This window comes from Sphaeramia orbicularis, chromosome 13 (genome assembly GCF_902148855.1).
Source record: "Sphaeramia orbicularis chromosome 13, fSphaOr1.1, whole genome shotgun sequence".
Classification (NCBI taxonomy): Eukaryota; Metazoa; Chordata; class Actinopteri; order Kurtiformes; family Apogonidae; genus Sphaeramia; species Sphaeramia orbicularis.
The window spans coordinates 17,000,306-17,026,178 of NC_043969.1; the positions used below are offsets into that span (position 1 = coordinate 17,000,306).

Consider the following 25,873-nt stretch of genomic DNA (forward strand, 5'->3'; position numbering starts at 1 on the left):
TATGCAATTAATTAAATGAATACTTTCAGCACAAATAGATTCTCTGACAAAATGAAGTGAAAAGTTGCCACATAACTAATAAAATTAACAAAGCAACAAATGAAGAAAAACTCTATTCGGTGTCTTTCCAGATGGCACCAGGTGATGTGAAAAAGCTCACGTCCACAGTATTGCACCACGTTCAGCCCAGTGTTTTCAAAAGGCCCACAGCATCAAAAGCTCTTCAAAATAGAGACAGGAGACAAAATGTGTCATTTGAACATTTTTCAGTAGTTATCTTTTTTTCATAAATAGATCAGTTCATTGTTTTTCAGTTACACCTTCATGTACACATTAGACCAATATGCCACAAACTCACCAGAAACCGGATCAATTAACAAGCCGCCAGATCTGGCTCTTCCATCATCCTGTGGCGCCCCCTTCAGACTGGATCTACTCTATTCAGTCCATTGAACAACTACAGAGCTCTTGGTCAATCCAAAATGTCGATAACCCTGAATATTTAAGAAAAAGTGAGGTTTTGACTTTCTTCCAAATTAATTTTGCACACTAACAGTTGCCCAATACTTGTGCGTGCACAGATATTCTCCTAAATAGAAAACATTTTCACATCTCACTTGTTGGTTTTCATCTGTTAAGGAAGCAACATGATAAAGTGCAAGACAATTAAGCATTAAGAGTGCAAAAAAACATACTCAGAGGCGGTGCCGCTACCTTCAGAAACCAACCAGAGGATCTGTTGATCTGGCAGCTCATCGCAGACAGAATGGTATACATAAATGTTGGTATAAATAACTGCATAAATGTTGGTTCACAAAAAATGATGTAAGGTGATATAAAAGCTATTTCTGTGCATGGTTTTATGATGGAGAGATTTTTTATAAATATTCTGTAAGCATGCTGCCCAAACAAAACATAACATACTTTAAAAGACACAACAGAAGACCAGTTACAATTTTTAGTTTTTATTTAGGCTAGTATTTCCCTTTCAGTTAAGTCATTTTCTTCCACTTATCAATGACAGATCCCCTTTATTATTAATATGCATGACAACAGAAAGGAATTCAACTTATGGTAGGGTTAGGATGACACTTTACACACACAGCTTAAAGCATGTAAGGAAGTTAAGTACATCAAGGTAAATACAGGCTCTTATTTCAACCATTCTTGACCAAGAACTGGATGTACTGAGACCTAATTTCTTCATCATAACCATCTAAACACACAACCTACAGGAGTGTTTATGGATCTAATCAAGATGTCGTTGGACACCAAAAGGTTCCACTAGCCCGCCTTCTTTTGCCTCCTTGTTTGTTCCTGCTGATAAGCGTAACAAAGGAGGAAAACAGGACAGGAGAAGTGGGTGGAGGACAGATGAGGGGGGGTCTCCATCTAGAAGTTTTCAATTCGTCATGTTCACATCTGTACACGCAAAAAAAAGTAATGGTGACCGAGGGAAACACCACAACACCTGGCATACACGGACCTCAGCACGAGGAGGGTTCAGAGTAAATACACACAGTACGTTTAAGGGCCCTGGGGTTTGGTAGCCGTGGTCCCGTCCTTGCACATACACAGATACAGTCTCACACAAGCACTGTACACGGCACAAGAGGTCACCTAAATACATGGAGCCAATGAAGGAGAGCTAACATCTAGGAGGGTGGATTGGATAGCCCAGCACAGGCTGAGAGGGAGTTAAAATTCTTATTTAGACCATTTGGTCACAAACACACTCGCAAACACACACACCCTCATTCATACAGTGACATACATCTGTATGCATTAAAACTCCATAAAGCTACACGCCTGTGCAGAATATACTATCATTACTTAGTGTCGCTAGCTATAGCCATTGAAATGGCAATATATGTTCAAATATTATATGTAACCTTTTTTTCCTCAGAATATACAATGATGAAATGCATTATACAGACAAACGAGACAATGTAAGCTGTTCACATGTTCAGTACGTCAAAAGTAAGAGCTTCTCTACATTAATTTCTTCACGAGTGCAAAATCCAATGCTCCTCCACCTACTTCAAAGGCTCATTGCTGAGCTTTAGCAAGTCCACTTCTGCACAAACCATAAACCAATAAAAATACAAACCATAAAACATACACAAAAGAAAATACAATTTTCTAAACAAGTAGTCATAAATATGGAATGTGAAAAACAAAGTAACATGACACGTGGTCCAATTTCTTCTCAAACAATACAAATAAAAGTCCTTCAATGCAGTTAAATGTTTTCTTTTAAACAGAACAACATAATAAAAAAATAGTACTCAAAAGGAGAGTGGGCTGTTGCTTGCTTGTGGCCCCTGTTGTGAGTAGAAGACCATGGGAAGCTGGTGAGGAACACAAAGAGAGAAGGACAGATGGGAGGGATGTGTTGGGTCAAGTCGTGAAAGGGTGGGGAGGGTGGGTGATGTCAGGTGTTCACATGCCATAACCGAAGCTGGGCTGTGGTGGCTGGCCGTAGCCTGGTGCTGCTGTGTAGCCGTAGCCATAGGGCTGCTGAGGAGGCACAGCCACGTTGGGCCCTGCTGTGAGCATGAGCTGGGGTGTGCCTGCAACACAAAACATCACAAATGAATGCTTGTAAGGTTTGGTTCCAATTAGCATTACATTAAAAAGTCTTTTTTTTTAAGTATTAAAAACTGTGGGCATTTTTGGATATGGACAGATCTAATATCCTATCACAGAATAAATAAATGCAGCCCCCAAAGTGCCACTTGTGGGTAGATGTTCTGTTTATCAAGCAAATCTCAGAAGTTTTTTTGGCATACAGGCAGGTCAATGTTTGTACAAAAGTAGTTATAGAGTAAAACAAACACTATTGTGTTATGGTTTCACTTACACATGTGCCTCTTCTATACTTCCTGTTGTCTGTGTCAGTATTTGACACAGGAACAGGGATCTCGAGGTCTTAAACTCTGAAATCTAAAACTCTTTGTTCCATAAAAACTGCACCGACAGCCTTCATGATGCATTCAAGTACACCTCAAACAAATACCTGAATTTCATTTTCATTTGTTTAAAGCACATAAAGGTTTAACTCATGAACCCTTTTAACTATTGATATTCACAGACTGAGCAAAAAACATGAGGTTCATATTTTTTCCATATTGCCCTGCTCTACATCTGTGTTTTGTTTTGTTTTTTTACCGTAAACAATGGGTTGAGATTCGGTAGCCTGCTCCTCCTGTTTCCTCAGGGACTCGGAGGCTTCGAGTTTGTCCACCTGTGGAAAATGAGACAATAGTGATGGTGTAAGACTTGAGCGGCGCTGTGGGAGGGGGTGGGGTGGGGACTCTTGAAGAGCATGGGCTGAGACGTCGGGTTTGTATAAAACTGACCTCTGGGTTATTTCACTGGCTGACGGATGGGACCATTCCTGACAGGCGAAGATGAATACAGTCCAGATTTAAATAAACAGGCTGCGGGATGCAGGCCTTGCTACTGTGTTGGAGGCCCACTACAAGGCAGTGAGTGAGTACAGCTATGGAGCTACTGGCTACTTCATAAAGCACAGCTACAACGCTATCTACACATCCCACTATTTGTGGGAAATTAAGCAGTGTAATTGGGCATTAAGAGGGGACACAAAGACAAACAGCTACTGGGTAATAATGGTCCCACCATCCAGCCACCCAAATCATCTACTCTAACATGTTGGAAATGAGTATGTAGAGAACCAACCCCTCACCATTACAAACACTCACCAGTAAGAATATTCAAAAAAAAAAAAAGTATATATATATGCTTGAAAAAGGTATATTTTAGAAACACTGACAGATCACAATTTACTGAATAGTTAAATGCAAAAATCCCAAGAATGAAACCTACTTTTTGTACTTATGTGTACAGTATGGAGATTTTACTGAGCTGTACAAAACATTCAGGTTCTGTTTATGGGACAGATGTCGCACTGAAAGAAATCCTAATGAAATGGTGAAATGTTTCTTTGTCGTTTGTCATCCATGCAATATAACTAATGGAATGTGAGGATAATTAGTGAGATAGTCTTAATTCAGATTCGCATTTTACATATGAAACCAACTCACAGGTAAGGACTAAACATTGTGAGTGAACTTTTGTCTTGTTGTCACTGAAAAAAACCTGTGTCCTTACATATGGCGCAGTAGCATATAGAAGCCTCTAGAAGAAACTTCCTAAATTACTGTCCTTTTCTATGGTGCTCAAGTATTTGCTCGGCAGCAGGTTGAAAATGACTCACAGAGGAGAAAAGATAGAGCTAAACACATATCAAGGAATGAAGCCAGCCAGCAATAAGCTCAGGGACTGTGTTAAATGATGTAACATGTCAACTGTTTCCTCCTATGGTTTTGGGTTCAGTTCTCTACATACCGTTTAGCTGGTTTACTACAAGTCAGTCAATCAGGTTAAGCAGGCTGTTTCAAGAAAAGACAGGCTGTTGTTTTGGGTTGGTTTTTTTTTGTTTGTTTTGAGAAGAGAAGGGTTGAGAGACATGCTGAAGCGGCAGTTTCTGTTATTTTCGTCTTGAAGAGTGCATGAGAAAGAAAGACAGAGAAGCAGAGAGCCGTAGTGGAGGGAGTGTGAAAGAGGGTGGAGGGGATGGTTTGTACAGCCAGTTCAAAGTTTCCAGAAGCAGGCACAGCCAACAACGATGTCTCCTAGCCTGGCCTGAGTGCTGCTGATGCTATCACAGGAGGGGGAAAGGCATGCTTGTTGCCCTACATGTACTGGATTTTTTTCCACACCAAAACTATAGATTATTTGTTGTCATACACACAAGTTATTAATTACTTGAAGAGACCACACTTTACAGTAGCAAAATATCAACCACATATGGATATAACGCAGTAGAAAAATAACCAAAGCCCCACCCTCAGGAATACCTAACGTCTATCTAATGTTGAGTCTTTAATTATATGTTTCTTTAGATGAACTGAGTAGCATAGACAGACAAAGAGAAATATAATAGAAAAGTATCTGAAAGAATGGTCACTTCATTTAGATAATGTCTTACTGATTCTTCTAATACTGAAATTAGGTCTCCCACTTAGCTGCAGACTACATTACAGGACCATTATCCTGACAGGGATATATAATCCCCCCCACCGTTACATATATAAATATTAACAGAGGAACTATTGATGCCCTTTCCCTTAAAATAATGAGTTTAAGAGGATATCTCTTCAACATGTTGGTGAATCAGGATGATGGCTCACTGCAGAGTGCAGCTAAGTGGTGTTACAGACAGATTTACATTAGAATTCATCTATGAGTCTGTGAGAAAAGAACCTGACCACAGCAGGTGAGATAGTTATCCAGAGTACTGCTCTTCACCCATTCCCCAGGAGAGCTAGTTACTGGGCATGCTGGTTTAGGTGGATGGTGTGATACAGGATATTTAAGTAGATGTAGTGTTTACTGAGCAATTGTGTCTTAGCAAATCTGCACAGCAAATGTCCAACAAATCACTTACGGTGCATTCTTTAATTGGTATTTTAATATGTTTGTAGAAATGAATTACACTGACATAATAATTGTTATGATTTTTGTGTATCTCCTTAATGATTATTGTATTCCTTGTCCTGACTCGAGCCTTAAATGGTTGGATCCAGAGCCATCACTGACACCAGCACACCAAGCTGAGCCCTGAGGGATGAGTGTGAAGAGCCATACTCTGGAGTCTTGTGGGTAGGTAGGTGGATCTAGTGGAAATGTGGAGTTTAACGATCAGAAGCAGCAGTGTGACATGGGGGGGAGGGCGATCATGCAGTTTCTGCTAATTTTACTCCTCCCAAACTACAGGCTACAGGACAGGGGGGAGGGGCCAAAAGAATGATTAGAAAATGGATTCGACTTTCACCTTTTCCTTTATCGCATCAACCTGGAAAGGAAATTCAGAGAGGCAACTTAAGGAGGAAAAAAACAAATGGAAGTCTCCCAAAATAGAAATTGACAGAGAGAAAAGAGCAAACAGAGGACTCATCACTTAAAGAAAACACAAAAACCTGAGAGATGCAGGTAATAATGCCACTTTTGATACAAATGCAGACTTGAGATTTCTGTGGTATTCTAAATTGTGTAAAACTGCAAGAAGTAAAATAAAGATGTGAATACTGGCTAAGTTTTTCTTCTTTAATGAGAGGTACTGAATGTGAAATGTTCAAAATAGAACACAGACTTCATTAAATCATTGTTTCTCCATATACAAATGACTTATTGCTTCAGCATGTTCCATCTCTAATAACGGTGTATGGTAACTGGCATCTTAAAAGAACACCAATATATTTGAGTAGCAAAACTCAACATCAAATATTTGGCAAATAAATAGAACAGCTTTGCTTCAAATGCTTCGCATAAAGTAGATCTGCTGCCTGTTGTAAAAGCAGTAAGTGGGTTGTATTTGATGCCATGTAACAGAGAAAAATGGCATGACAAGCAACACGGCAGTTATGAATCTCCTCTGGAACACATTTGTATGGAAAAGTAGCTTGAATGGATGGAAGCCCAAATGAAAGGAAAACACCAATAATGACACACGACTGACAAAAGCTTTGGAAGATGACCATGAATGGAGGAAAGAATAAGCAGTACTGGGGCTTTGTCTCCAACCCTGTGGGAAGTGTGTAACACCATTAAATAGTATTTGCAAATACACTTTGATCTTAAATATAACAATGTGGAACACTAAAAGCATGTATTAACTTCAATTTATACACCCAGAATCTAGGGGTTTTCACTGATACTGATTTGCAAATACTATTTCAAGAGCTGTAACACTAACAGCAAGAGGAAAAATGGCACAGTTCACAGGCAATAATGCCTGTCTTTATAACCTTCTTTGACTATAGAACTGTCTATTTTTAAACTTTTATAGCACACAGTACCTCTGCAAGACTGACATACCCACCTTACTGAGGTACTCCCTCATGACCTGGATGAAGTATGGCATGGAGAAGTCCATGATGTTGTGCCTCCAGGCAGTCTCCAGTACCACGTCAGGCCGCAGCAGGTCATAGCAGGTGAATAGGCAGGCTGCAAAACACTCCTTCTTGTCTTCCTTCAGGAACCAAGCCAGGAGTTCCTCTGCCAGTTCTGTGTCTTTGGACTCTGATGCGTACTGCATGGCATCCTGTACAGACATGTGAGCAACTACAGGTTAGTAACTCGTCTAAGCTTAAGTGCCTATGTCTGCCGTTTGAAATTTTAGCATAGTCATTCATTGTTTTAAAATGCAGTGTGAAAAAGTTGAGTGAACTAAAAAATTCAAATTATTCATTTTAATGGCCATGCACCTTATAGAGCTTGTCTTTCTTGCAGAGCTCAACACTTTGCTTCCAGCGGTTGTTGCCCTTGAAGAGGTATGCTGCAATCCTCCTAAACTCAATGAGTTCATGCTTCTCCAGGCCCTGGGCCAAGGAGATATTGTCAAAGTTGTCATAGGCATCAATGGATGTGCGAAGTGCCTATATTGAGAGAGAGAGAGAGACAGTTAAAACGTGTGCTCAGCTGGAATTCTACAAAATGTGAGACAAACCCAGTACAAACATAGTCAAATGTCTGTTTGCTATGTGATGCTCATTATTCATAATGGCAGACATACAAGCAGACTACATTATCATGTATTACCGCATAGTCTTCCTCAATGATGAAGAGGTTGTTGAGTGCCTCATTGACTGACTTGTTGTTGTGGTTCTGGACCGACCTTAGGTATGGTTTCACTAGAGGCAACTGTTTCACCTAAAGGATCAAAAAGTAATCCATTATATCTGACAATAAATTTCTACTTCAGCAGTTTCAATATGCAGACACTTAAGTATTGTTATCAGATGACCTTGCTGAAGAAGTTAACAGCACGTGTGTGATCCAGTCTTGGAGACAGAACGATGAGAAGGTCATTCAGTAACAATGGTTTGAACTCCAAATAAAACTGGACGGCCTTGTAGTACAGCTCCACATTGGCCACCTGTGATGAAAAATATGAATAAACAAACAATCACATACACATCTACACAGGCACAATTACACACAGATTACTTGAACCAGTGTGATAAGCAACAGGAAATAAAAATAGTTGTTTTTTTTGTACCTTGGTAACAATGTCTTTGAACTGTCCCTCCTTCCAGGCATCAGATGGGTGATTCATCATGGTGATGATGGCGTTGTCATACTCCTCATACTTGTCATAAAGGAACACAAGCTCTGCCCAGAGGTGGGCCTGCTCTGCTGCCCTGAGAACCTGAAACACACACACAGAAACACAAATGCACAGTTTAATTTGGGTGGAATGCAAAAAAGAAAAGCTCCAGGTGAAATTACAAATATGTTGAACAATCAACATATATTATATTTTCAATGTTTTCCCTCTGGCCCACCTTTGGAATGTTAACACGTGACCAGAAGAGCTCTAGGTGCTCCCTCATTTTTTGTGGCTTGAATTTGGAGTAGAGGATGGCCAGCTCAGTGAACATCCCCATGTGAGCTCGCTCCAGTCCAAGGGCAGCCTCCAGCATAGTGATCAGCTCCTCAAAGTACCCACGGTCCTAGAAGATTACAGACAAATGTTTGATACCTGAATCCCAAATCTACAAATAAAAAACCACAAATACAAACAAAATACACACATAATACAGAGGTAACAGGTGTTGATGAAAATAGAGTACACGTGAAACTAATGAACATGAAAACCAGAATTAAAAAAACAGCATTCTTTTGACATATATTAATGTGGAAGTGGCAACTTTGTTGAAAGTGTTCAGAGAGATCTTTTCTCAACATTAAATGTAACAAGTTGTTACCTTACAGTATGTATATCAAAATGATTTTACATCTAAAATAGTACTGCATTTTAGTGGGGTATGTCTTTATGCACTGCCCATTAAAAAATATTGTCATAAAAGGTTGACAACCCCTGGTAAAATGTGCGTGACTGAGTGTAGTTCTGGTGAATCTGCTAACCAGCTAAAATTACCAGCTTACCTGATAGTAGTTGATGAGTTCCTCTAGTTCATCAGCATGGACGACAATATGCAGACCACACATCTGAGCAAGACGGAACTCCTTCCCATCCACACAAGCAAAACAGACCTGGAGGACAGAGAATGAAATCATATTAACTTAAAAACGTTGAATGTGCAAAGCCCACAGTGCATAGTATAAATACAGTGGCAGATAATCAGAATAAATTCGTTCTGTATGAACTCGGTAAAGGCATGTTCCTGCAAATTCATTACTCTTAATCGTGGTATAAATGCAAACCCTTGCTGTCACTCTTACCTCCTTCCAGGTGCGTGTGCTGTTGGCTTTGCGAGCTCCATCCACAGCTGCCTGGTATTCTCCCAGGTGCACCAGGGTGGAGGCCAGACGGCCGAAATTGGACACGTTATTGTAAAGTAATTTTGCAGCCTCATACATCTTGTCATCATAGCAACGGTCGCCCACCTGCAGGAAAGGGGACAGAAAAAAGCAATGTCAGCAACATTATCAACTTTAAACAGAAGCCAAAAAATGTAATGGTGACAGTTGTGTATATGAATGTGTGTTTTATGTGTGAGTGTGAAACTTACTTGCTGGATGTGAGCATTATTGGGTCCATTAATGAACTCTTCCAGCTCTGCCAGACGGTTTGTTTTGGCGAGGGCAAAGATCAACTCTGTCTCAACGTATGACTCACGGGCTTTCTTACGGGCCATCTGCAGAAACTTCACCAGGTCCTCCCAGTTTCCTACAAGTGACAAACACCTTATGTCAGTTTGACAAGCAAACCATTATATAGCAACCACCACAATAATAAAAGAGTCTTAGTTAATACAATTAATTTTTTAAAATAAGATAAAATAACAGTAGTAACTGATTATGCCAAATGCATGCAAGATTTTTATTACTTCACATCTACCCATCAAATGAGTAAATACAATGGACATTCATCTTACCACTCTGGGCTGCAGCTTGTCCCACCTCCATGTATGCAGAGGGGTCATCAGCCTTAATATATGAATCAATAGCTTCTTTGACCAGGCCCTTTTGAAGCTGAGCCTTTGCCAGCTGACTCCAAACTGGGGGCTCATTGCAGCGTTCAGCAAATTCATACGCTCTGTCCAGGTTTCCAATGTGCTCAATCAGAACCTAAGAAACATAGATCACATTCAGATCACTCAGAAAGTGGGACATCAAAATCACTAGTATAGCTCAGGCAGTAACAATCATAGATCATGTTATGGATCGAATTCTTCACTCACAAAACAGCCTTTAATGTAGATGTTTTGAGCTGTAAAGCACTGAACTGTTAAGCAGAAAAACACCCACCTGCACAGCAGAGGTGTTGACATCAAATTTCCTAAAAATAGCAAAGGCCTCCTCAAACAGCTCATTGCTGATGGCAATGTTTGCAATGTCTGGGGCGTCATAGTTGTCTAGACGGTTAATGTACTCCATGACACGTGTTCGATCAGCTTTAATGGCTGTGAGGATGAGCAGGTTCTGAAGGTTTCTGGAATAAACAATACATTTCTGATTAGTATTCAGTTGAATAAAAAATAAAGTTTAAAAGGGCTCCTCTGAAAATGGAAAACAAACACCAAAATAAGTGTCCTTTTAAAAAGACATTCTTCACTTGGAACACGGAAGCGCTAACTTAATGACTTCAAAAACGTCAATTTCTGTGGAGGAGGGTAATGTTCTGGAAATCTGGACACAGGCCAGGGACATCAAACCTCACCTGTGCTCACTAAAAACAGAGTTATCCAAGACAATCTTCTCCAGAAGTTCAATGAGCTCATTGGGAAGGTCAGCAGTCATGAAGGCCTTGACTGTGACAGACACCTCTTCGGGATCCTGGGTCTCTGACAAAGCTGTTTGGACAACCTGCAGAAGAGTATTTTAAACAAAAGATTACACAAAAAACATGTAGATTATCTGAATTACCAAATATTATAATGACAGCACTGGAAACCGTTTGTTTTAACTATTAAAGTCAAGTGATGTAGGTGATAAAACTTTATATTACATATGGACCACAGGCCAGACCTGGTCAATGAGTGGTCTTCTGTAGTGGTTGGTCTCCAAGAGTACACTAGCCCACAGCTCTGGGTTCTTGCGACGCACAAGGTATCGGGACAGACTCTTAAACAGTGAGTTCTCATTGCAAACCTGAAACACACACCATGTAGTTTGTTACATGTCAAGTACTCAGAATAACATGTGGCATGCTGAATAATAGTTCCAACTGTATTTAACCTATGGAGTAACTTTACCATTATAACTACAAATACTGTAGCCTGTCAAGAAAATATGCTTCCATTTTCAACTCACATGAATAAGTTCCTGATCACACTGCCCTCTTTCATAAGCCACACAGGCCAGGTGGGGGTCTCTCTTCTCACAGTACTTTCCCACCACACGGCTGTCGTAGTAGGGGTTCTCCCGAAGGAAGCGCTCTGGGTTGTTGTTGCTGTCAATGTAGATCTTGGCCAATGCATTGTGTGTTGCAGGCTCTTCACAACCTTCATGGATACGAGCTTCCAACCAAGGCAGGAGCAGCTTAAGTCTGTAGAAATACACATCATATATGTAGATCAGTTACAATGGACTGATAGTGTTTCAACTGGCGAAAAACATTTTTATTACGTTCTTTAATCTTACCGATTTCTTTTCTCCACCTCAGCGACTAGTTCATCTGTGGAAAACTGTCCTCTAACCACCATGATCAGGTTCTTGATCACGTCCTCTGCGCAATCCACATCCAGCAAACCTCCAATGACAACTGGCAGGCGGCTTGGATTTACCTGGAAAAACAATTTTTTTTTTTTTTTTTTTTAGTTTACATAATCAATTTTCATGACCTTGAAATATTCTATATTATTATTATTACTAAGGGCCTGAGCATTTATTCTGTTTTTCAGCAACTGTTTCCTATAAAAATGTATTAAATTCCCTATGTAAATCTTTAAATGCTGTTTTCTCAAAATGAGTTTTTTGTCATTCTCCAGTATAAACATCTCAGCTTATGTACGCCAAACTTTCCACTTATACACTTAGCAGTATTCTGAAGATATTTACAGAGAGGGATTTGTTAATAGATCACTCATAGCCTGATTTATGTAACATTTTAATTTTTAAAAAAAATATGCAGAAAATTAATTTTTTAAGGCTACGGACAGTATATTTATATGTCCTAGGTAATGAAAGCAGATATCCTGAAATCCATCTGCAATTTTTTTTCATCTTGTGTGTAAACAAAATGAAAAAATGAATTTTGCACCTGGTTTTATCACATGTCCACATCTATCTACTGAAAATATATGCAAAATCATGCATATTTAATGAGATAATGCCTAATTTGCATAATTAAACATACAAATTTTTAAAACTTGTAATCTATTTCTTTTCATACTTGTGTAAGTAAGCAACTGAAGATGTTTCATGGTGATATCTATTATTTTAAAATTTTACGAAATTCACCTGTAATGACAAATCCACGGCAATTATTTGATTTAAAGTGAATGAGGAAGCTCCCTTTCAAATTATCCCCATAAGTCAGTAAGCAAGAGAGTAGTATTGTACCTTCTGCACATAGATCTCAATGTATTTCTGCAGACTGTTGCGGTACAGGTAGAGGACCAGGTCATGGACAAAGTCAAAGCGGTCACACACAATGATCAAAGGCAGCTGGTCAGTTAGCTTGGCTTCCTGTGGGACAGAAATATCATACAGTGTATTAGCGAGTAAATCCACCTTGGCTGAGTAACAAACTGCACACATTAAAAGTTGAAAAAACAGATAAGTGATGGTTTGTTGTGCACAGCTGTTCTGTGTGTACAGCTTTTCCTGGTCAATTTCTGACCTTGAGGAAGTTCTTCACTCGTTCAGGGTCATAGCAGTTACTCTCTCTGCAGATTCTCTCCACCTCTTTGATCTGGCCCGTCTTGCAGGCAGCCTGGATATACTTGAAGTGGACCTCTGGGTCTTGGCTGAAGTTTACAATCGAACCCAAGAAGTAGAAAAGACCTGAAAAACAAAAACATGACAAAACTCAAAAGTTACATCTAAATACAAATTAAACAAATGAATCTTGCACAATTAAGACTATACTTCAAAAGGTGTCTGCTGTGTTTATTCATTTAACAGAGTCACTCTGCACTCTCAACTTACCCTCAAAGCTCTTAAAGGACTCAAAGAGTTCAGTGAGGGCCTGGGTAGAGAGTTGTTCGTGGTACTTGGAGGCCACCTGAACACAAATCTGGAGGTTCTGACGGATATTGGCAGACAACATGGCCCTGAGACACTCCAGGGAATCTTCCACTGACAAGGAGCCAAAGAAATTCACCAACCACTGCAGGGGTAAACAGACAGATATTTAGAAAATCATCACAGACTAGTAAATCCAAAAATATCCATAGATTTTTTGTCAAATGAGTACAGTTGTTGCATATACAGTATTTTAAAGCAGAGCATTAATATTTTGTCAAGCTCCTTTGTGCAGTACCTCTGGGTTGAGGAGGTGTGTGTGCACCACAGCACGTTTGATATCATACAGATCAGTATAATGTTCCAGTGCCCTCTGCAGCAGCCCTGCTTTCTCACACAGCTGTGCCACATGAGCACGATCATAGTGGGTGAACATCTGGTTACCTAAGATGGCATCTGCAACCTGTAAGACATGAGGGAAACAAAGACATTTTAACTGAATTTAAGACACGAGCCAACAGATGTAAGACTTGATAATAAAATGTCAATTTAGAGAGATTTATTCTAGAAAATTCAGTGAGCACTTTTTAATAAACTGATGGTTGTGTTAGTAAATAAACCAGTGACACTTAATAAGCAATGTCATCAAATTCGAATGAGTCCTTCTAGATTGGATTTTGTACAGTTTATACACCTATGATATTTAAGGTTTTGAGTTGTGGCACTTAAGCATACACACAGGAGTTGTATTTTTGACAACATATCTAATGTTTAATAGAAGGTAATTGCAGCATTTAAGGTAAAAATAACATTTGCAGTACTTGTCAAATTTCTGTTAATGTAACCATGTGTTTATGTACTGTACCTGTGGTGCATGGACCAGATTCATTTCCAGTAGACGTGTCTGCAGAGGTCCCTCCATAGGTCTGTTATTCTTCAGTGCATCCAGCAGGAAGGACGTGCACTGCTGGATCAGGTTGTACTCCATGAAGACATCAACAATCTGAGGATACAAACAAAAAAGAGATATGAATCAATATGTAAACAATTACAATAAATGTTTTGTCTTTGATGGGATGTTTACGGTATGGCTATTGGCTGTTAGAAAAGAAGTTACAGCACAATTTCACCTCTGAACTAGTGACTGTTCAGTCTTAAGCTCACTCTGGTAGCTTTAAGATCATCATGGGCCTAAGCAGTCCAGGAAATACAAACACAATGGACCTGTTCAAAACTACTACAGTTTCCAGTGCAAACCTATTTTGAAAACCACCTGAAAGAACAGAATCCATCTGTGATAAAAGCTAAGACACGGTGGCCTATGGTATGAATACAGACCAATTATTTTTCTTACCTGTGTAATATCAGCAAGTGGCTCTTCATCCTGAACAAGCATCTGGGAGAACTGAAGACCCTGCTCTGGGCTGATTCGCATTACATTCCTAAGCAGGAAAATCCAGTCTGGAGTGTAGCCCACCTACACAGACAACAAACAGAGCTTTACCTTTTTAAAATCAACTATGTTGTTTATTTTTCTTATCCCACAAAATGGAATAACATACAATTATGATAGCATCACAAACCTTCTTGGCATAAAGGACAATCTTCTGAAACTGGCCAGTCTCTGCAAAGCACTGAATGACCTTGTTGGGGACGTTGGCTCTAAGGTAGACACTGAGGGCAAGAGTGGGATCTACAGACTTCACCAAGTCTCCGAGCTCCTCTGAGCACTCCAGCTGCAAACACACAGTCAAACAATACCATGAGAAAAATCAGGCTTCTGGACATTCTTCAAACACAAATAAACTGGCAGTCACTTATAATCCACAAACCACTGACAACACAAGACAGAGGTGGGAATTTACTCAGTGTGGAAGTAATCACACTCTCAGCCGGGATCATATTGCATTTAAAATGGCCATTTCACAGGCACCACACAATATAGAAGTTTCACAAGGAAAACTCAAATGTATAGAGTATATTGGACAGCACACTTCCGCCCTCTCCTCAGTTTTATTCCAGTTTTACTCTGGTAAACTGTTTAATAATTAGTGTATTTGCTGCATTTATCAGTAGCACTCGAGTGCAAACCTATCTATAAATATTACCAACTGTTACACAATATGCAGCCCAGATGCTTTAGAAGTACTCAAGTATTAAAAAGATTCTTAAAACATTATAACCACAGGCCCAAGCATCAACAGATGACACAAACCTAGAATTACTGCCAACAGCTATTTTATTAAATTATAGAAAAAACGTTAATGGTCATAGAATTTCCTTATTCCACTACTGACACTTCTCAGTGTAGGTTTTGTGTGCGGGAAAAAAAGGATTTTGTGACTAAACAGATGGCATTTATTTGGTTGAAACAAGCAACTTATGATAGATTTTTTCAATTACATGCTGCTTTGCTGAATCTTAATAGAAACAGTTATACGAACCGGCCACACAAGGAAACTAGAGACCTTTAAGATACAAACCTTAATAAATATACGAGGTAAAAGTCTAACATGCTTTTATTCAACTGATTATAATAAATAAATGTGTTAGTTGTTATAAGGTTATGTTGAGATTTAATGTTGGTGAGTTCTATAGTCCAACAATTGTAATTTACTGAGATATATTTTCTCAAGGGCAAATGAACTTTTTCATAGAAACCCTTAGAACATGCCTAAAGAACAAGAGTCTCTAAAGAGAATAAAACTGTCCACTCAAAAATATCCACTGGGCACACACCTTGTCCTCTTTCAGCCACTTCTCCAGTAGCTGCTTGCGGCCCTGCTGGAGGACAGGCCTGCAGAGCTCCAGGGACTCAAACTTATTAAGTTGGCCTTGGTCCAGCAAGATGCCAAAGTACTGGAGCAAAGGAGACGTTTGACCTGGTTGAGCTGGAACGCTCTGGAACCGACGGATAGTGTCTGGGGTCCGCAGGATACCCTTGACAAGAAAATAATGGGTATAATTTAGCAGTTAGCCGTTTCAATAAAGATTTTTGAATAGCAACATGAAATATCCAACCAGCACATTACAATAGCCATGATCATAATAAAACACCTTGCTTCATTCTTCCTTAGAGTTGCTTTGAAAGTATTTCAGTATAGAATATTTATCAAACTTGAGGGGTCATTGTCATACTATGGCACAGAAATCTGCTTAGTCTTAACAATCTGATCTTGCAATACTTTAAATGCAAGTAGTGTTGTTTGGTCCAAGTACCTTAGGGGCATTGGCTGCCACCTTAGCAGCTTCTGAGTAATTCCCTGCAGCAAAAAGTGTGTTGAACTTGCGGGCAAAAAGCTCCTCAGCACCAGCGAGGTTGTTGCGGACAGCCATGCGGAGAGCCAGGTCTGGGTTTTGGAGCACATTAGTGATGTAGGGAATGATGTTTTCTTCCTCCACGCACACAGACAACACCTTGGGGAGTACATTTATAGGATTTATTATATTTACATATCATGTGACATTCACATAAAAAGACAACAGACAGATTTACAAATTAAAGCTGATCGTAGTCATATAATACTTGAAAATTGATTGTTTTTAAATTATTTGGACAAAAAAGCAGATGTTAAAGGTGCTGGAGACTTTCGTGACCAATTTGTCATGAAATCTGTAAAACCTCAGTCATAGCCTAAATATCACGAATCTGTAAGTCTTTCTGTGATTACTCACCTGAATCTCTTGCATTACGGTGAACAATTTCAAAGTGCCATCCACCTTAAACAGTCCATGTGTTTACAAACGAGCCGGGAGGTCACTTGGCTACGACTTTTTGTCGTAATGTGCATTGTGGGAAGTGAAGGTTTGCGCAGCCACCTTACAGCGGCAGCTGGAACAGACACAATTGGAAACGGCAGGAACTCCCTTCCTTCTATGCATACTCCTCCAGCCATTTCCGTGTGTTTGTTTCATCCATATAATACCATATGGTCACGCTGCCGCTGTAAGGTGGCTGCGTGAACCTCCGTTTTCCACAATGCACGTCGCGACAAAATTCTGAAGATGCCCGAGTGACGTCCCGGGTCGGTTTGTAAACACACGGTTTGCTTATGGTGGATGGCACTTCAAAATTGTTCTCCAGCGCCTTCAAGTAACTTAACTTACATGCTAAAAGGTGTACCCATCACATTTAAGTTTCACAGATGGATTACCCCAAAATGGTTCTGTGTGCATTTTTACATTTGTGTGTTTGTGTCTACAATACATCAAGCTGTGTATGTTAGACCTGTACTATGCGGCCAAGTAATAACAGGATTAGTGTAGAGAGCCTGGCCAGGCTTAGCCCTCCTGCTGTTACAATCGCATGCTGCCTGACACTGAAGATGCTGCTAGAGCCTGATATTTTAAGAGACTTCCTCAGTCAAGGTCACATAGCAACACCCAAAGAGGCACGCTGATGTACAAAAGGGCTGTCAACTGAGAAAGAAGAAATCACCAAAGAATGCCAGCAACAACAAACACACACAAGGATACACAAGTACCAAATCTTAGACAGAATTCAACAGTGTACATGCAAACAGGTCCTTTGTCAGATTTAGATTCTCATTAAGAAAATGGTAATCTAAATTCTGATAAATTATGTAATTATAAACTTTATATTTTCCATCAGTGTGAAATTCTACATTTTATAATAACACTGGCAAATGTGAAAATGTATATTTATATTTATTTATCAACCCAGCAATGAAGCATGTTGTAATGCAGTTATTATTAATAATATTAAAAAACACAAAACAGAACTAATGTTAAGTCTCAATACAAATGTTCAATTATGTGACAACAGTTCAGTTCTTTACATTATATTACAGTTCTGTACCTGTCCTTTCCTGTTGACTCCAATGATGCCAGCAGTGGGCTCATGGGGAGCAGTGACAAAAATGGTCTCGCCGCTGATCCTGTTCATGTAGATGCAGGTTCCAGTTTCAAGGTCATACAGGTGGATGTAGCCGTATTTGGTGATGAGAAAAACCACATCCTGCTTGGAGCTGATCTACATTTATAATTAAGAAACTATGGTTAGAATGGTTAAATGATTTACAAATGCAGATCATTGCAGGATCATTCTGCATATACGTTCATGTTCTAGACAATAGGCTAAGAAAAAAAAAAAGAAAGAAAAATCAAACCACAACTTGTGATTGGTGCTGGCACACTTTTTGCTCTATTTGGCAGAGTCTGCTAAAATGAATATAATTAGAAAGTGCCAATAATGATGATGATGATGGTGGAAATCTGCAGCACACCAACTATGAAATGGGCCTTTCATAATTTTTAAGCATACTTAAAGGGCTAAATTTGTGCTTCAATAAGCCCATTAAACACATTAGTAAAATATTCCAACCAAAAGCTTAGTCAAACAGTGAGAGTATCAGCTTGATGTTCAAAAAACACCGACATAACATCTTTCAAAGCACAAATTATATAGTTTTATAAAGAATACTTGATCCCTTTTAACGAGAGAAATAGTAGTAAGGCTATTATTTATGGAGGAAAGACAAACTGATAGTCCACATATCATGTGTCTGTGAGACACTTTCATACCTGCATGGCAACAGGGAAGTCATTCTGGGCTTCTGGAGGGAAGAAAACATCCACAGCTTTCTTTGGAAATGGCTGGTTTCCTGTTGGTGGAGTGCCCACCTCAATGATATGCAGCTGCAAACAAACCAAAAAAAAAAAAAAAAACACCAAAATGAGGCAACATGGGGTTACAAAGGCCGACAGACTCCTCTATACATTTCTGTAAATTTGACTTGGATCATGCATGTTCCCAAATATCTTGTAAGAGTTATTGATTTCCACCCTTGCTGTCATTGTTACTGTAGTAATCAGCCTTTGCAGGGCTACTAAATCTTACTTTTCCTCCTGCCTGTCCTCGTACAGCAAAGCAGAACAGAGTTGACTCTTCAGTGTTACCCTCCATCTTGAACTGTGCAAAGCCAGCGGCATGACCCTCGATGGGCTGAGACACCTTCCTGTCCACTGAGTACAGCTGCATTGCTCCGACTACACGGTTTTGCTGAAAAAAAAAGGATTTTTTTAGAAGGATAAAGTTTTTTTGTTCTCCAGAATCAATGGCTCTGCTTTCAGCGTTAGTGACGCCACTGAATTATAAGAAACACCCAGCAAAATCTAACAATTTACGCCTTTGTGCCAGCCACTGACACATTTTTGTATTTCTGTCACATGCCACTAAATTAGTTTACAATTTTGGAAAAGGATTTTTTTAGTTTGAAGTCATTTTTTCCAATACTGAGAAATATAATTAAACAACTTAAATAAATAATAAAAACTAATTAGCAAGAACATTTACTATATAACCATGTTTTTGCTACCTGTGCTGAAATGCCAATGAGCAGCAGCCATTTCTGTTTGGCATCAGTGCGGTAGTTGATGATCTGGCAGCCTGCGAGGCTGGAGTGACGGTCAAAAACTTTGATTGGTTGAGAGTCACCCTCCATGCTCCAGTGGTACACTGCATTGTCTGTGACCAGGGCAACAGTGTTGAGGGAGATCCACTTCCAGAAGGTTACATCATCTGTCATTGTGTGAGCCTTCATCTTGCTCTTCATCTCAATGTTGAAGATCTGCAGGGTCTTTGCCGCTGAAAATAGCAATGAGAGCTGAGGTTAATGTACTGATCCCCCCTCAATGCTATCACCTTAAAAAAAAAAAGACTCAAATAACAATAACAACAATAACATCAATAAAATTAGTTGAACTATCACACACAACCCACAGAAGACATTGGGGAAAAAAGCATATTTTTTGGGCATACCAAACTCCAGTTGCTGGAAAAAGTGTTGGTTGGCAGGGTTTGGTTTAGTCACAGCAAAGGACCATACAACAAGCCAGTACCAGTGTCAAAACAAGAGAGGCAAGACCAACAAAAGGGCAACCAGTGGTGGATCTGCATTCAATGTGTTTGATTAACTGGGAGAGAGGAATGAATTGTATCTAGGATAAATATGCAAACCCTTGTAGCCTAAAATTTTAAGATGGTCACACATACAAAACTGATTCTGAAATTTAAAAACATGAAGGTCATGTTCAGACCGACATTTTGCATTGCATCAAAAATGTATTAATAATTTCAACGAGGGCACCACACTGATGTAGTTGAAGGTAGCCTGATTCAAGGCGCTTTCACAGTGAATTTTACTACAATGCAAAGCCAAGTAATCTGGAAAGCTAAGTAAACATAAGCATTTCAGTAGAATTTAGAATAAACTGTCCTCTGATCTTGCCACACAGGGATAAAATTATTGGGACTGCGACTTTTCTGAGCTGTATAATCCTTCCCCTGGGTTTTTGTATCTCATTAGTCTCTAAACTCCTGGATACACTACTCAAACTTCCTCAGTCAAGTATAATATGCTTATTGTTACATATCGCAATAATCATTGCAATCCATTTTGATTTTTAACACAGTGCTATTTTAGGTCTGCTCAGATGTCTACTACCACATCTGCCATATGTATAAGTTCTAATAAAAACGTATTTCAATGTTGTTTTAGTACAATGAGTGCATACTTCACTGATAACCCTTTCAACCAAATACAGATCAATTGGGGACCAATGCCTGCAGGAAAAAACATGGTGCCCAGTGCAAGTCAAAATGTGGTCTGTGTCTAGTCTGTGACCCCCGCCCTCTACAAATGAACTGAATCTCCAGGCCCGTTTTTATAGCTCTTAAGGGATTCACATCAACATGACAAAATTTAATCCTAAAATGAGGGATGTGGGAATTTGGGTTGGGTCTGAATGCAGATTAGCAAAAGAAGACCACAAAGCACACAAACAGATGTGATGATGGGAAGGATGCTGGACGGATGCAGTTCTAGTTGTCCTTCTAATTTACCCAAGATTTGCCTTAAATGATTTATAATTTCAGGCAAGCCTAAACCAAACTACATTCTATAATGACATATAATTTGCTGTACAGTGTAATCTAAATCTAAAACGCAGATTGGGAGAATGGCTATACAAATTGAAGAGCTGAGATATTTAAAATGGAATTATTAGTCCCGAGTACAATTAGAACAAATGGATATAAAATTGTTCTTGATGCAGATTTTGCCCTTTACTCATATTCTGTATACAGAATCAACTGAATCAAACATTATTCAGCACTAACTGAAGTGCAAGTTTTCCAAGTCCCTTAAGACTAATCCTCTCATGTAACCTAGAAGGTCCTTAAATCCGACTAAATATGCAGCATAATGTTTTAAAATAACACAAGCTTGGCACTTCACGCATACATTTGTACAAATCCATGTTATTTTTATTCCTGGCTTTAGTCTTATCGTTATTGTCCTAAATGAATGGTATCCAGTAAACAGTGCAGACTGTTTGCCATCAAAGAGAAAATGCCATATTTGGCCTAATCACTGTATACCAAACTTGTCCAGCTAACGAAGTCCCCCACTCTATTTACTATTCATCGGTGCTTGATTCTATAACTCAAATCTGCAGCTACAGTAGCTTAAATAATACCAAACCACAGAATTATGTATTGTTAAGTCCCATGTTGTTTAAATTTTGGGTCTGTTTTGGACCCACTATATCTTTTTAGAGGCTGCCTATATGGATGCCAAAAAACCTTGTTTTTTTTTTTTTTATACATACATGTAGTTGCTACAAATATGACAACTCTGTTAAATACAAATTCATGAGCTGGAAAATACTACCTAAGAATGAGCAAGTAATACTAGCGTTTGCTGGCTGACAATGCAGTTCAAAGGCAGCAATCTTTTGCATATTAGACAGCACAATCTCTGTAACATATTAAAATTATAAAAATCACTGCCAGAGGGAAATAATTCTCACAACTAAAAGCATGAAGGTCATTGTTTCACTTGCTATAGCCATCCTTTAAATGACTGTATCATTTTTTCTGTGTTTTAGTCCCCTTTATCACACGCATATTATACATTACCACCAACCATTTTCCAAACCCAACAGTTCATAATTGTCTTAAGTATATCTTTACGGCTGTTTATCCCTTAGTGATTTTAAATCATATAAAAAAGTTTGACAGCCATATATAAATATGTACTATGTTGGATGCCTTCAAACTGTGTGTTACATTACTGAATATTCACATAATATAACAATGGTATCAGTTTAATGTTGTCCATTGTCTATATATACTTTTAGGTGTGAATTCTCTGACGTTTTCAGTGGGACTGTCAAACTAATCTTCCTACATACACAGACAACAGAAACAACAATTACATTAGACAGTGAATATGTTTTATCTTTTAATGTGGTCACTTACATACTCTACTGAAAATAAGGGAAGGCATTACTGACCATAAAGGATATGGAAAAAGTACAGTACATTTACAAAAATGGTCAGCTGTAATATAAAATATGTGTACACCAAAGCAAATGGGAGAAACACACACAAGCCCAAAGAAAAAACAGATACAGTTCTTTAAGCTGCTCTCTTAATTCTACTTTGGCTTGTCTTATAATTGTGAATTCAAGCATTCATTAAAGCTACTATCAGTACTGTGCAAATCTCTGACAGTGCATACAAGATTACATTTTGACAACTCATGATATGTAAAATTCAACTCACCGTCTGCAAACATAAGAAAGCAGTAAGAAATGAAAAAGAGCAAAAACAAGCAAAATAGACATAGCATTCATGACAGTATGACATTTACTAATACTGCTACTATGGCTACTTTTCAATAAAGCAATTCATTACACATTTGACTTTGTTACACTACCTTTACATAAAATTACTCCATCTATTTACATCGACAAACAAATGGGATGACCTAGATATGGACATCACATGAAAGCTGGGACAACTACATAACGGGCTGACAAAGCAAACAAAATGTACATGTAGCGGATGACCTAATATATTAGTTAAGCAACACAGTAATTATGTGCAAACTCCCTACTTCTCTTGAGATGGATAATGAGTCTATATTCTAAAACTAGATATGCATTTGGCTACAACATACCTTTAAGGGCAATAACTTTGCTGGCAGGGTTCATGATGGCGCTGTCTGCAGAGATGGGCCTGCGGATGGGATTGTTGGGGTCGGCCATATCAATGATGACAACCTGGGCCTGTTCACCAACCTTTTCCCTTATACAGATGAACTTGTCAGACTCCATGGTTAGTGTGCTGAATCCAATGTTGGCTGGGTTGATCCCCAGGTTCTGGAGCTGAGATACAAAGTGTATGCAAAGTCTTCATTAGAGCTATCCCAGAGCCTAAGCTATTTTCCAAAAATAATTTATTTTGAACATTTGTGAAATGAAAGGAAAAAAATTGAGAAAATAAAATACATTATGTAGCGAAATAAAGGATAAGAAAAAACAAGATTATCAGCAGCAAATATGTAACTAAGCACAGGTGTGTTATTCAAATGAGATAACCCATACCCCAGATCCCATTAGCTATTTTTAAAATACAAAGAAATACAACCTAATACAAATGTACTAAGACATTATGAAAAAAAAAACGAATTAAAGGTTACAGAACTAGTAAAAAGGGAACCACAACATGAATAATTACAGGACTTGTTGGGACAGCTCTCATTCATGCAGTGATAGTTAAGATACAGGTGAAAATGTAAACAGACTAATGACTAAATAAATAAACTCTAACATCATTAAAACATGATCCAAAATCATTTATGGTGATATCTGAGTGTGCAGTTTCACATTTCATTTTTTTATATATTAGATTTTAAAAGAACTTTCTTTTTTCATATACAAGAGCAAAGTATTCCAGATTTTTCCAATACCTAATCAAGCATGGTAAAGTAAAAAAAATAAATAAATAAAAAATGTGGGGATTGTACCCTAGCAGGCAAAGGTCAGGATTCCCATCTTCTAGTGAAGGACATTCGCACACTGGTGAAAAGGGTGTTTGAGCCATTCAAAGGCTTAGACGTTATTAAAGTAAAATACCGGCAGCATCGAGGGTAACCATCCCTTTAGTCCAATATACAATAAATGTCACTGACAAAATGAAGTCCAAGGTAAATGACTGCATGACCACGGAATCCTTTGGGTTTCGTTTTAAAGTTTCACAAAAATTAAAGGAAAAAAAAAACATTATGTATGCAATGTATGCTTTAATTCAGGTTAGAGGGTCTAAAGATTAAACTTCGCCAAAACTGAAAAGATTTGTATTTATTTTTATTAATTTTGTGTAAGGTAAAAATAACGACAGTGAGTAGAGAATGATGTCACATTTGACAGGATGGAGGACCACCAGCTTCACACCCCTCAGTAACATGAACCGATGCCTTCGTTTAACAGTCGCAAAACTAATTAATAAAAGATTTATCATTTACCGATCCTTTAATTTGCAAAAATTCCCTGTCGTGACAGAGCGTATGACGTGAAATGGCAAACGGTCTGGTCAAACAGACAGTAACTGACCCCGGATTTGTGGCTACTGGACAGCCTTCAGTGGCATCACTTGACACATCATTATCACAATCATATAGCGTATGAAAACAAGAGCTGTTGTTGTTGTAAAGTACGACGGACAACGAATGACTATAATATGTAAGTTATATAGGTTAGCTGCGATTAGATGACGTGACTGAAACATCTCTCACGACACACACACACACCGACACCGTTAGCTTGTAATAGCTGTTAGCTAATCTAGATGAAGCGCATTTGCCTTCATAATGCAACAACTACATATAATCATCAGAATTGCTCAACGCTGACAAGTTTTTCCGTTCCTGTCAATGTTTAGTCGACTTAGGTGCACCGCAAGTCTAATGAATGAGAAGCGCTAGCATGAGAGGCTAGTTGTTAGCTTCTGGCTAAACGGGGGAGGGGAGGTCATTTCATTTGCTGCGGGTATTGACGTTTAATGTTAGCTTGATTAGCGAGCTGTCAAAATACAGTTAGGGGGAAATCTACAATAATGATAATGCTGAAATTTTTAAAATATGTATTAGGTTCGTCCACACACCTGTAGATGCTCCTGGAAGCGGATAGGTAGTATTTGAGCCATGGTTGTTTCTTCTGCTGCTTCTCCGGAGTCCTGAAATTCTAGCCGTACAGCTAGCTAGCTAGGCAGTAGCACCGCGCTAGCTACGACCTCCTCACTGTTCGTGTAGGTCGGAGCCAGTCAGTGAAAATGAAAAAGACGATAAAAGGTAGTATATGGTGTTACTATTCGTGTTTCCGAAATCTGGTTTCAGTAAAATTGTTTAATATGTCCCCGTTCCGTGTGTGTTGACGACACTGCATCGATGGATAGCAGTGGCTACCGCTGATCTTCTGTCCAAAATCCGCAATGGCGGCGGAAACGGCTCAGTGCCTTTCCAATCCGGAAGCATCTAGGGAGCTCTGGAAGGACACTGGCTCTGGATGGATATAAGCAAGTTTGTTTTTTAATGAAAACTAAACATGAGTGGAATTGTGTGATCATCTATAGTCTTTGGGGTATAAAAGATGGATTTTCTTAAATGTAGCATTACACATTTGCCAGTGTGACTTACGTCGTTTCCGTTATAAATGAGTAAATATCATTATTTTGATCCCTGATCGCATTTTCTATTTAACAATTACTAAATAAAGAAAGCATAAACAGTCAAATTTAACACAAACTGCATATAAATGTCAAGAGTTAATCCTAAAAAATTGCCTAAAACGCTTGAATTTCTTCGTGGTTTAATACCTAAAT

General features: G+C 38.8%; 1 protein-coding gene across 5 annotated transcripts; it reads right to left on the minus strand.

The window, feature by feature from the left end:
- Positions 1–949: 949 nt before the first annotated feature.
- LOC115431649 (clathrin heavy chain 1) lies at positions 950–25,516 on the minus strand. 5 transcript variants are annotated; one of them, XM_030152213.1, is made up of 35 exons: positions 25,157–25,516; positions 23,172–23,379; positions 22,775–22,777; positions 19,524–19,792; positions 19,046–19,207; positions 18,730–18,843; positions 18,005–18,178; positions 16,405–16,602; positions 15,925–16,125; positions 14,769–14,921; positions 14,540–14,662; positions 14,051–14,188; positions 13,484–13,648; positions 13,150–13,330; positions 12,842–13,005; positions 12,562–12,687; positions 11,641–11,783; positions 11,311–11,545; positions 11,026–11,148; positions 10,718–10,863; positions 10,306–10,489; positions 9,933–10,125; positions 9,567–9,724; positions 9,277–9,441; positions 8,980–9,087; positions 8,376–8,543; positions 8,090–8,239; positions 7,835–7,966; positions 7,630–7,740; positions 7,296–7,466; positions 6,911–7,132; positions 5,864–5,884; positions 3,363–3,400; positions 3,172–3,247; positions 2,436–2,573 (listed from the first exon to the last, which is right to left on the minus strand). In XM_030152213.1, exons 1-34 carry the CDS (start codon positions 25,196–25,198, stop codon positions 3,217–3,219), a joined length of 4,920 nt encoding a protein of 1,639 aa, XP_030008073.1. In that variant the 5' UTR covers positions 25,199–25,516; the 3' UTR covers positions 2,436–2,573; positions 3,172–3,216. The 5 variants fall into 5 exon arrangements, with proteins under 5 accessions (XP_030008069.1, XP_030008070.1, XP_030008071.1 ...); XM_030152209.1 differs by lacking the exon at positions 3,363–3,400 and having other exon boundaries at positions 950–2,573; XM_030152210.1 differs by lacking the exons at positions 3,363–3,400; positions 22,775–22,777 and having other exon boundaries at positions 950–2,573.
- Between the last annotated feature and the right edge of the window lie 357 nt (positions 25,517–25,873).

Bases quoted from the DNA above. Each gene is read 5' to 3' on its own strand.
- LOC115431649 (XM_030152209.1), bottom strand. From the start codon at position 25,198: ATGGCTCAAATACTACCTATCCGCTTCCAGGAGCATCTACAG. The intron at 23,380-25,156 runs GTGTGTGGACGA...TTTGTATCTCAG, and splicing joins GCTTCCAGGAGCATCTACAG to CTCCAGAACCTGGGGATCAA. The intron at 10,126-10,305 runs GTGGGTGTTTTT...TATGTTTCTTAG, and splicing joins TCAACACCTCTGCTGTGCAG to GTTCTGATTGAGCACATTGG.